This window comes from Bombina bombina, chromosome 5 (genome assembly GCF_027579735.1).
Source record: "Bombina bombina isolate aBomBom1 chromosome 5, aBomBom1.pri, whole genome shotgun sequence".
Lineage (NCBI taxonomy): Eukaryota > Metazoa > Chordata > Amphibia > Anura > Bombinatoridae > Bombina > Bombina bombina.
In genome coordinates, this window is record NC_069503.1 from 587,331,525 (window position 1) to 587,343,659 (window position 12,135).

General features: G+C 37.2%; 1 protein-coding gene across 1 annotated transcript in view; it reads left to right on the plus strand.

Annotated features, from left to right (window-relative positions):
- The window catches only part of HECW1 (HECT, C2 and WW domain containing E3 ubiquitin protein ligase 1), a 416,305-nt gene that overhangs the window by 318,693 nt on the left and 85,477 nt on the right, over positions 1-12,135 (plus strand). Inside the window, exons 13-14 of the mRNA XM_053714546.1 lie at positions 10,163-10,348; positions 10,591-10,725. Of these exons, the coding sequence (XP_053570521.1) occupies positions 10,163-10,348; positions 10,591-10,725 (321 nt within the window). The remainder of the gene's footprint in view (positions 1-10,162; positions 10,349-10,590; positions 10,726-12,135) is intronic.

A 12,135-nucleotide genomic window follows, 5' to 3' on the forward strand; every position in this document is an offset into this window, starting at 1 on the left:
GGTGTGTCGGGTTCTCTGGGGGCTAAAAGGCCTTATTTTTAGGAAACGCATTCCAGTTTTTCAACTTGGAATTTTCTCATCGGTCATCATGCACCCATGTCCTATTTGGGACATTTCTGAAGCTGGCCAATGGAATTTACCCCCATCAATCCATATATTTTTGAAAAGTAGACACCCTAGGGTATTTCAAATGGTGGTATTTTAACACTTTCCATGCACTAATTCAACCACCAGTCTTTGTCAAACTTTTGGGTAGTCATTTTTTTGTGTTATTTTTCACACACATTGCACTTTAGGCATGGATTCTCAGTTCCTGTTATGTGTTACTGCCAAAAAACACCTCAATATGGCCTAGATTTAGAGTTGGGCGGTAGCTCCTAACGCTGGTTTTTACCGCCCTCTGGTATTTGGAGCCAGTCATTAAAGGGTCAAACGCTCACTTTCCAGCCGCGACTTTTCCATACCGCAGATCCCCTTACGTCATTTGCGTATCCTATCTTTTCAATGGGATCTTTCTAACGCCGGTATTTAGAGTCGTGGCTGAAGTGAGCATTAGAAATCTAACGACAAGACTCCAGCCGCAGAAAAAAGTCAGTAGTTAAGAGCTTTCTGGGCTAACGCCGGTTTATAAAGCTCTTAACTACTGTGCTCTAAAGTACACTAACACCCATAAACTACCTATGTACCCCTAAACCGAGGTCCCCCCACATCGCCGCCACTCGATTACATTTTTTTAACCCCTAATCTGCCGACCGCCACCTACGTTATACTTATGTACCCCTAATCTGCTGCCCCTAACACCACCGACCCCTATATTATATTTATTAACCCCTAATCTGCCCCCCTTAACGTCGCCTCCACCTGCCTCCACTTATTAACCCCTAATCCGCCTCACTCCCGCCTCAATAACCCTATAATAAATAGTATTAACCCCTAATCTGCCCTCCCTAACATCGCCGACACCTAACTTCAATTATTAACCCCTAATCTGCCGACCGATTCTCGCCGCTACTGTAATAAATGGATTAACCCCTAAAGCTAAGTCTAACCCTAACACTAACACCCCCCTAAATTAAATATAATTTAAATCTAACGAAATAAATTAACTCTTATTAAATAAATTATTCCTATTTAAAGCTAAATACTTACCTGTAAAATAAACCCTAATATAGCTACAATATAAATTATAATTATATTATAGCTATTTTAGGATTTATATTTATTTTACAGGTAACTTTGTATTTATTTTAACCAGGTACAATAGCTATTAAATAGTTAAGAACTATTTAATAGCTAAAATAGTTAAAATAATTACAAAATTACCTGTAAAATAAATCCTAACTAAGGTTACAATTAGACCTAACACTACACTATCAATAAATTAATTAAATAAAATGCCTACAATTATCTACAATTAAACCTAACACTACACTATCAATAAATTAATTAAATACAATATCTACAAATAAATACAATGAAATAAACTAACTAAAGTACAAAAAATAAAAAAGAACTAAGTTACAAAAAATAAAAAAATATTTACAAACATTAGAAAAATATTACAACAATTTTAAACTAATTACACCTACTCTAAGCCCCCTAATAAAATAACAAAGCCCCCCAAAATAAAAAAATGCCCTACCCTATTCTAAATTAAAAAATTTCAAAGCTCTTTTACCTTACCAGCCCTGAACAGGGCCCTTTGCGGGGCATTCCCCAAAGAATTCAGCTCTTTTGCCTGTAAAAAAAACACATACAATACCCCCCCCCCCAACATTACAACCCACCACCCACATACCCCTAATCTAACCCAAACCCCCCTTAAATAAACCTAACACTAAGCCCCTGAAGATCTTCCTACCTTATCTTCACCTCGCCGGGTATCACACCGATCCGTCCTGGCTCCGGAATCTTCATCCAAGCCCAAGCGGGGCTGGCGATCCATAATCCGGCGGCTGAAGAGGTCCAGAAGAGGCTCCAAAGTCTTCATCCTATCCGGGAAGAAGAGGCGATCCGGACCGGCGATGAGGAACGGCTCCATCTTGCAGACCTCCGACGCGGAACATCCTGCTGGCCCGACGGACTAACGACGAATGAAGACTCCTTTAAGGGACGTCATCCAAGATGGCGTCCCTCGAATTCCGATTGGCTGATAGGATTCTATCAGCCAATCGGAATTAACGTAGGAATATTCTGATTGGCTGATGGAATCAGCCAATCAGAATCAAGTTCAATCCGATTGGCTGATCCGATCAGCCAATCAGATTGAGCTCGCATTCTATTGGCTGATCGGAACAGCCAATAGAATGCAAGCTCAATCTGATTGGCTGATTGGATCAGCCAATCGGATTGAACTTGATTTTGTAGTTTGTGATTGTTTTCCACATTTAACATATTTTCTTTGCCTATCGTCCCTATTTTGGGGATCTTTTAACATACCCCAATTTATTTGTTTTCCATGAATGTGCATATATTTGAAAAGTTGACACCCCAAGGTATTATATATGGAGTGCTTTGATGACTTTTTTTTAGCCCAAAAAATTGGAAGAAGTGTATGGTGGTAATTTTTCAATTTTAATTTTTACACACACATTACTTTTAGACTATGATTTAGGAGAGACTGTTGTAAGTTTTTGCAAAAAAATACCACAGGTTGTTTTTTGCAAGACCTCTTGAGTACACCTATGCCCCCCATGCATAGGTTTGTCAGGATTTTGGGAAGGTTCAGTTACAATTGTATGATTTGTAATTTGATTTGAAATTGAGAGTATTTCTTCTGATAGGCCTATTTTTAGTTTGGGGCCTATACCCCACTTTTATTTATTGCCATGAAAGTGTATATTTTTGAAATGTTGACACCCCAAGGTATTGTATATGGTGTGCTTTGATGCCTTTAAAGCAACCGTTTTAGCCAAAAAAAATGGAGAAAGTGTATGGTGGTAATTTTTAAATTTTCATTTTTACAGACACATTGCTTTTTTACGATTTAGGAGAGACTGTTGTAAGTTATTGCAAAAGAATACTTCAGGTTGTTTTCTGCAAGGCACCCCAAGTACACCTATGCCCTCCATGCATAGGTTTGCCAGGATTTTGGGAAGGTTATGTTACAATTTTATGACTTGTGATTTTAGTTATTAAAAATGAGAGTATTTCTTCTGATAGGCCTATCTTTAGTTTGGGGCCTATCGCATACCCCACTTTTATTTATTGCCATGAAAGTGTATATTTTTCAAATGTTGACACCCCAAGGTATTGTATAAGGTGTGCTTTGATGCCTTTGAAGCAACCATTTAAGCCCAAAAAATTGGAGAAAGTGTATGGTGGTAATTTTTCAATTTTCATTTTTACAGACACATTGCTTTTTGACTATGATTTAGGAGAGACTGTTGTAAGTTATTACAAAAACATACTTCAGGTTGTTTTCTGCAAGGCACCCTGAGAACACCTATGTCCCCCATGCATAGGTTTGACAGGGGTTTTGGTTAAAAAAAAAAAACAGGCCCAATTTTAGAAAAAAAGTAGTAGTGAAATGTAAAAATCTGGCACAGTAAAAGTAAAAAAACAACAACAAAAAACATCTAACAGTAAACATAACCAAAAAAATAAAATAACAGCAAATGGATTTATTTTTTTGAAAATTGACCATTGTATGGTACCGCTTGAAGCAGTCCCCAATGCAGAGTGCAGGCTGTCCAGGGCAATCAGGACAGTGATATATGGTGTCCCTTTTCTTCCCCCTCTTGGTACAGACTCTGCATTTTTTTTTGTGGTTTCTGCTTTGCGGCAGTAGGGGGGATTTTAAAAATAAAATGGGTAGCCCCAACTCTGCTCTCTCCCATCACCACCCGGGGAGCAGGTGCATCATGGTACAAAATCCCCAAAATTATCTGGAGCTGAAACTGTAAAAAACTCTTTTTAACTCTGGGGTTTGCTTTTTTGAACAACAAAAAAGCGTTGTGGGTTGCAATCTGCATTAGGTAAATTGCAACCTTTTTGTACCAGGCCCTTGTCTTCCGCATAATTAGGTAGGGCTGCAGCAGCTAATCTGCCAGATCAACCCCACCCATATGCCGGTTATAAGACTTGATGCACACTGGCTTCCTTATGATCTCAGCTCTGCCACGTACAGAAACCGCCACCGTCCTCTCTGTGTGGATGGTGGTAAGAAGGTATACATCCTTCTTGTCTCTGTACTTAAGCGCCAACAGCTCCTCTTGGCGCAGAGCTGAGGTCTCCCCCCTTCGTATCCAGGTGCGTACAAGTTGTCCTGGGAAACCTGCATGATTCTTTTTAATAGTACTGCAAGCTACTGTATCAAAGCAATACAGTAGCTTGAACAAAAGGACACTTGTATAAAAATTGTCCAAGTACAAGTGATACCCTTTATTCATTAGGGGTAATATCAGGTCCGAGACAATCTTGCCAGTGGTTCCCATATGTTCTGGGCAACCTGGAGGGTCAAGGTGGCTATCCTTTTCCTCATACACCCGGAAGGCCTGAGTATACACAGTCTCGCTCTCACAGAGCTTATACACCTTTACCCCACATCTGGAGCGCTTGGAAGGAATATACTGCTTGAATCCCATCCTTCCCTTATACTTTGTGACCGCTGCTTCATAATTGCAGGCTCGCCAGAAACACGGGGCATCAAGCTCCATTCGGAGCTTGATAGATAGGCCCCTAGGAGTCCATTAAAGCGAAGGTAAACTTACCTTGATGCCGATCCAGTATGTCATTCTTTGTTGAAAATCAGTATGACTTTCATTCATCAAACGTTCTAACTTTTGGTGTAATTCGAGTTATCAGCGTTTTAAATCAATTACTGTTGGTCCACAAATTCAACCCGTTTTTTTTTTTTTTTGGCTCTATCACCTGTTCCGATAATCCAATTGATAATCTGGCCGTTAGGCGGCCGTCACTCCACGTCACCCGCCTCCATTATCCTCTGCGCATGTGCTATTCTTTATTATTTATATGGAATCCCTTGTGCGCTCCTGTTTTGTATTTGGATAACGGCTTTGCATGCGCAGTAGAGTTCAATCGCCGATTTGCGCAGACGCGGTTGATCAGAGCATCTGATCTGATTATCGTGCACGCAATTTTGAGAGACTATAGAGCGGGTGGGACCGCTCTATAAGTCACAGACCAACAAAGCATGAACTAGAGGGAGGGAGGAGTCACCATTGAAACCGTAGCGTTTAGATAAATGTATATATATTGAAAATTTTAAAAGTAATAGAAACTCTAACGCCTAGATTTAGAGTTTTGCATTAGAAGGGGTGCGTTTGCTACGCGTGTTTTTTCCCCCCCGCACCTTCTAAACAACGCTGGTATTTAGAGTTCTCTGAAGGGCTGCGTTAGGCTCCATAAAGGGAGCGTACAGGCATATTTACCGACACTTCAACTCTCAATACCAGCGTTGCTTACGGACGCGGCCAGCTTCAAAAACGTGCTTGTGCACGATTCCCCCATAGGAAACAATGGGGCAGTTTGGGCTGAAAAAAAACCTAACATCCTGCAAAAAAGCAGTGTTCAGCTCCGAAAGCAGCCCCATTGTTTCCTATGGGGAAACACTTCCTAAGTCTGCACCTAACACTCTAACATGAACCCTGAGTCTAAACACCCCTAACCTTACATTTATTAACCCCTAATCTGCCGCCCCCGCTATCACTGACCCCTGCATATTATTATTAACCCCTAATCTGCCGCTCCGTACACCGCCGCCACCTACATTATACCTATGTACCCCTAATCTGCTGCCCCTAACACCGCCGACCCCTATATTATATTTATTAACCCCTAATCTGCCCCCCCCCAACGTCGCCGCTACCTAACTACATTTATTAACCCCTAATCTGCCGACCGGACCTCGCCGCCACTATAATAAATGTATTAACCCCTAAAGCTAAGTCTAACCCTAACACTAACACCCCCCTAAATTAAATATAATTTAAATCTAACAAAATAAAATAAATCTTATTAAATAAATTAATCCTATTTAAAGCTAAATACTTACCTGTAAAATAAACCCTAATATAGCTACAATATAAATTATAATTATATTGTAGCTATTTTAGGATTAATATTTATTTTACAGGCAACTTTGTATTTATTTTAACCAGGTAGAATAGCTATTAAATAGTTAATAACTATTTAATAGCTACCTAGTTAAAATAATTACAAAATTACCTGTAAAATAAATCCTAACCTAAGTTACAATTAAACCTAACACTACACTATCAATAAATTAATTAAATAAACTACCTACAATTATCTACAATTAAATCAACTAAACTAAATTACAAAAAAAAACCCACTAAATTACAAAAACAAACAAACACTAAATTACAAAAAAACCCCACTAAATTACAAAAAATAAAAAAGATTACAAGAATTTTAAACTAATTACACCTACTCTAAGCCCCCTAAAAAAATAACAAAGCCCCCCAAAATAAAAAAATGCTCTACCCTTTTCTAAAATAAAAAGTTTACAGCTCTTTTACCTTACCAGCCCTTAAAAGGGCCTTTTGCGGGGCATGCCCCAAAGAAAACAGCTCTTTTACCTGTAAAAAAACATACATTACCCCCCCCCAACATTACAACCCACCACCCACATACCCCTAATCTAACCCAAACCCCCCTTAAAAAAAACTAACACTAAGCCCCTGAAGATCTCCCTACCTTATCTTCACCACGCCGAGTATCACCGATCCGTCCAGAAGAGGCTCCGAAGTCTTCATCCTATCCGGCAAGAAGAGGTCCAGAAGAGGGTCCAAAGTCTTCATCCTATGCGGCAAGAAGAGGACATCCGGACCGGCAAACATCTTCATCCAAGCGGCATCTTCTATCTTCATCCACCGACGAGGAGCGGCTCCATCTTCAAGACCTCCGGCACGGAAAATCCTCTTCTCCCGACGACTATACGACGAATGAAGGTTCCTTTAAGGGACGTCATCCAAGATGGCGTCCCTCGAATTCCGATTGGCTGATAGGATTCTATCAGCCAATCGGAATTAAGGTAGGAAAAATCTGATTGGCTGATTGAATCAGCCAATCAGATTCAAATTCAATCCGATTGGCTGATTGGATCAGCTAATCAGATTGAGCTTGCATTCTGTTGGCTGATCGGACCCACTAACGCTGGTTTGGACGGCTAACGCAGAACTCTAAATCTAGGCGTAAGTTAGCGATTAGATTATTCAAAGATTAAGTAATGAATTTATGTCTTCAAAAACTTCAAACTTTACCTTCACTTTAAATACTATTAATGTTTTCCTGTTATTTATATTTTGTAACAATATTGTGAATATGTTATTGTATATTTTTAATAAAAAAACAGATAACTATATATGAAATAAATATCTTTTAAACACCCAGTATAAAGGATAGCGAAAGATACAAAATATTATCTCCAATAAGCATTAACTAAGTTATAGCTGAATTTCTTGCCAAAAGACAAATAATTCTGTTCCTCTATCTTCAAAGGCAGACATATCACTGATTCCTAGGGGGATTAATGTACTAGATGAAAGTAGAACAATTCTACATAGCAATGCTTGCATGAAACATCCATTTGAAAACTTATATTTAAATGAAAATGATTTTTCCTTTGATACAGGATACATCATGTAGTCAGTTTTTAGTCATTTTCAGGATGCCAAGCCACAGAGAAATGATAGGAAAATATGTAGTAGCTCTTGTTCCTAAGATATGGTTCCTGGACAGATAAATACTCGGCACATCACAGTTTGAAGCCCAGAAAGAATGTGAATTAATACAGCAGTAATATAGTAAAGAGCGCCAGTACAATCATAAGGGAGATGCGAAGTTCCACTACAAGGTAGATATTAAGGGCTCGATTTATCAAGTGTGGAGCGGACGTGATTCGCTATAGCATACGTTATCTGTATTTATCATTGCACAAGCACTTCACCAGAAATGCTTGTGCAATGCCGTCTCCTGCTCACTGGTGGCCAATCAGCCACTAGTAGGGGTTGTCAATCATCCCGATTGTATCAGATCTGGATGATTACAATCTGCCACCTTTTAGGTGGCTGAGAGGTTATGGTCGCTGCCTGATAAATGGAGCCCAATGTGTGCATTTTACATTGATATATAGCAGCAGGGAGATATTATATTAACAAAGTAGCTGCTGTCTGAATACTGTACAAAGCAAAGGAAAATATACAAAGTAAGGAGAAGGGACCTATACAAATTATTGAGAATGCTTTGCAATATGGATTCTTTTGCTTTGCGTTCCAAATTCCGGTTTAACGTCTCTTATTGAAAGACAAAAACAAATTAAATGAGAATTCAGTGTGGATAAAAACCATGCAGTGAAACTGATTCCGTTCCAGTCATTGTGAGTTCCCTTTCAAAATGTATCCCATTGGGTTTTTAGAATTTTTAACCCATTCCAAAATATAAACCCTTTATCTTAATGCTTTCCAAATGCATTTGTGCTGCAAATAGATTGTCTATAAAAATGATAAGAAATGATTAATTGGACACATATGAATTTATATAATAGGAAATATCATAGAAACTTGATGGCAGATAAGAACCATAGGCCCAACAAGCCCACCCAAAATCATGTAAAAGTGTAAACTGGGTAAACATATCTAGTTTGTAGGATAGCCTTATGCTTATCCTAGGCATTCTAAAAGTCCCCCAAAGTATTTGTCATTACCACCTCTTGTGGAAGTTTATTCCATAAATCAATTACCTTTCTGTAAAGAAGAGCTTTAGCAAATCACTCCTGAATATACTACCCTTCAGCTTGAGATCATGACTCCGTGTTCTTGAATTTTACATTTTATGCAAAATACTCACAGCCTCAGCTTTACTAAGCCTCTTAATATACTTGAAATGTACTGTCATAGCAAGAAAGTTACTATAATAACTACTGTACAGTACATAGTAACAGCAGCAGGTGAGCCATTTTAATGCTGATGTCATCATCAGACATTTTCATTGTTTATCAGAAACTCTTTTTTCATTCATATTTAATATATTTAATATGTGAAAGTCCTTTTTTTTCTGATCACAATCCAAATTCTTGATACTGAACAACACATTTAGAGGAATCATTTTTTATTTATCAAATTCATAATAAAAAGGACTTGATAAACCCTGGACAACACTTTTTGAGTTATTACAGAGCATTCCATAAGTTTTCAACCATAACATTATTTTTGTACATGGGCCGCTAACATTATCCACCACCATATCGGATGTTACAAAGCAACATCATCAAACATATACAAAAAGTTCCTGGTCGATCAATTCAAGTTTAATAATGAATAGTCAGCACTTTAAAAAAAAATAGCAAAATTGATAACTCAACAAACACACATGCCCCCTATACTACAATGCCCCTGGTCAAATCCCATAACGGTACATACACACATATCACTATGGAGCACAAACAATCAAATGTGTACATGTCACCTATTAGCTTCACTGCACACTATAAAATGGGATCAACCAATATGCATGCCCTTTAACCTGTGATGTAAATAACATACCCACAAATCTGTTTGTTCGGTCGTTAATCGTACACATTTTTTTTTCCCAATAACAAAATCTTGAGGTTAAAGGGACATTCCAGACTAGTGAGAATATACATTATGGTGTAAAATATTTTGTTGAAAATAGAAAGATTAAAAGGGCTTATATGATCACATCTATGTCTTACCACAGTCCTGTTAGATGCTAGTTATCAGGCACTGAAGAATGCTGAGATTAACTCTGCATATATGCAATTATTTATACTTTTGAGCAAGTAAAGACATTTTTAGCATATAAGTAGTTCTCAAATAAAAAAAAAAGTTATTTTTAATGTGACTTTTATAATGTGTGCAATTTTAGTTTATGTAAGAACTGTCCAGTAGGCTATCCTTCATATACCAGGCTACTTGTTACACAGTGATTGCTTGAACAATGCAGGTGTAATCTCTTTGTAACTGGTTAGAGCAGAGGAGATAAGATAGATATATTCAGGAGTCTTTTCACCGGCCTGCAATTGCAAAACAATACAAATGCAGTGGTTAATTGCTAATTTGTATTATAAATATATAAAAATGGCTTTATTGAACTTGTAGATTTATATATTGCTTCAAGTATTGTTAAAAGAACTGGTGTTTTTATATGGTTTTCCCAGAGTGCCTACAGAGTGTTCACTAACAGCACTTGCTTGAAGCACATGGTTCTGAAAATCCGGAGGGATGCTCGGAACTTTGAGCGATACCAGCACAACAGGGATTTGGTGAATTTCATTAATATGTTTGCGGACACCAGGCTTGAGCTGCCACGAGGCTGGGAAATAAAAACAGACCAGCAAGGGAAGGTATGACTGTGTGCACGTTACGAAAAAGATTGTTTTATAATGCAGAACAAATTAACTGCCTTCTAAGGCAAAATAATAATAATAATAAGTTTTAATGATTTTCTTAAACCTCTATTTGGAGTATAAATTATTTACTAATTACAACTTGTCATAAAAGTATGTTTCTAACATATACGGCAAATGAGAATTTATTGTAATTTGTTAAAATCTAAGATAATTTTATTTTATTCTCTTTTTTACAGTCCTTCTTTGTTGACCATAATAGTCGAGCAACAACATTTATTGATCCACGAATACCACTTCAAAATGGTCGCCTTCCAAATCACCTGACCCACAGACAGCATCTACAGCGGTTGAGAAGTTACAGTGCTGGAGAGGTAATGGTGCCCATAAAAATATATTATCTATCCATAATAACAGAGTGAAGCTAATCGGCACCTTAAAGGGACATAAAAGTCTGTACATGAAATAAGGAGGTTTACAGTGTAACTTCTAAAAAGCAATGACACACATACAGTATATGCTGTGTTTGAAACCACAGATTTTCAATTGTGAGCAATAATAGAGATATCTATGAATTATAACATTATCAGCTCTAGATTGGCTAAAGAGTGTACTTGTGCATTGAGTAAAGTAGGAGAGGCAGCTGTCTGTCCCTTTAGTGGTTTCAAACTCTGTCAAGGTGTCTTTATGGCAGATATAAGCATTTACCTTTTACCACATACACTATCAATTTTTCTAAGCCCCTTATTTCCTGTAGGAACTTTTATATCCCTTTAAAACCGTGTAAAAGTAAGCAAAACTAATTTTTTAATCTATTTTGAGATTTTGTTAAGATGAATTATGAATAATTGCATTGATTATATCCATAATTGTCATTGAATAATCTAGGTATAATTTGATTGTTTTATTGATTTATCCTTATTGCTAATTCACCTAGTAATTTCTTAACAATTAGGAAAGTTGAATCATTTAAATACACCCTTAGAAGAAGTATTAAGTGCTGTGTTAGTCATTTATGTTATTCATTATGATATAATCATCTACCTTTAACCTCGAGATGGTAGTATCTGCTATTGGTAATATTATTCATTAATAGTGAATATTAAACATGGATGCATTGCTTCTTCTCTACTAGAAAATGTATTAATAGAGTATTATCCTTGAAGATTAAGAGCCAGATTATGAGTGGAGCGTAAACGTTTGCACACAAGCAATAAGGGGTATATTGCGAGGGTTTGCGCTCATCAAGCTTACCGCTGGTATTACGAATTGAAAGTAAATGCGATTGATTACTGTGAGTTTTGCGAAATATAAAAGTGTCAGAAAATACATCAAAAATACATTACAAAGTATAGTTACGCAAATTTTTTTTATAAAGGCTCAAAAATATGAAATCTCAGCTGAAAAAAAAAAGGCAGGCAAAGGGCTTGAACATTGAGACACATACATATATATGTCTAAATATATATATATATATATATATATATATATATATATATATATATACAGTATCTCACAAAAGTGAGTACACCCCTCACATTTTTGTAAATATTTTATTATATCTTTTCATGTGACAACACTGAAGAAATGACACTTTGCTACAATGTAAAGTAGTGAATGTACAGCCTGTATAACAGTGTAAATTTGCTGTCCTCTCAAAATAACTCAACACACAGCCATTAATGTCTAAACCTTTGGCAACAAAAGTGAGTACACCCCTAAGTGGAAATGTCCAAATCGGGCCCAAAGTGTCAATATTTTGTGTGGCCACCATTTGTTTGCAG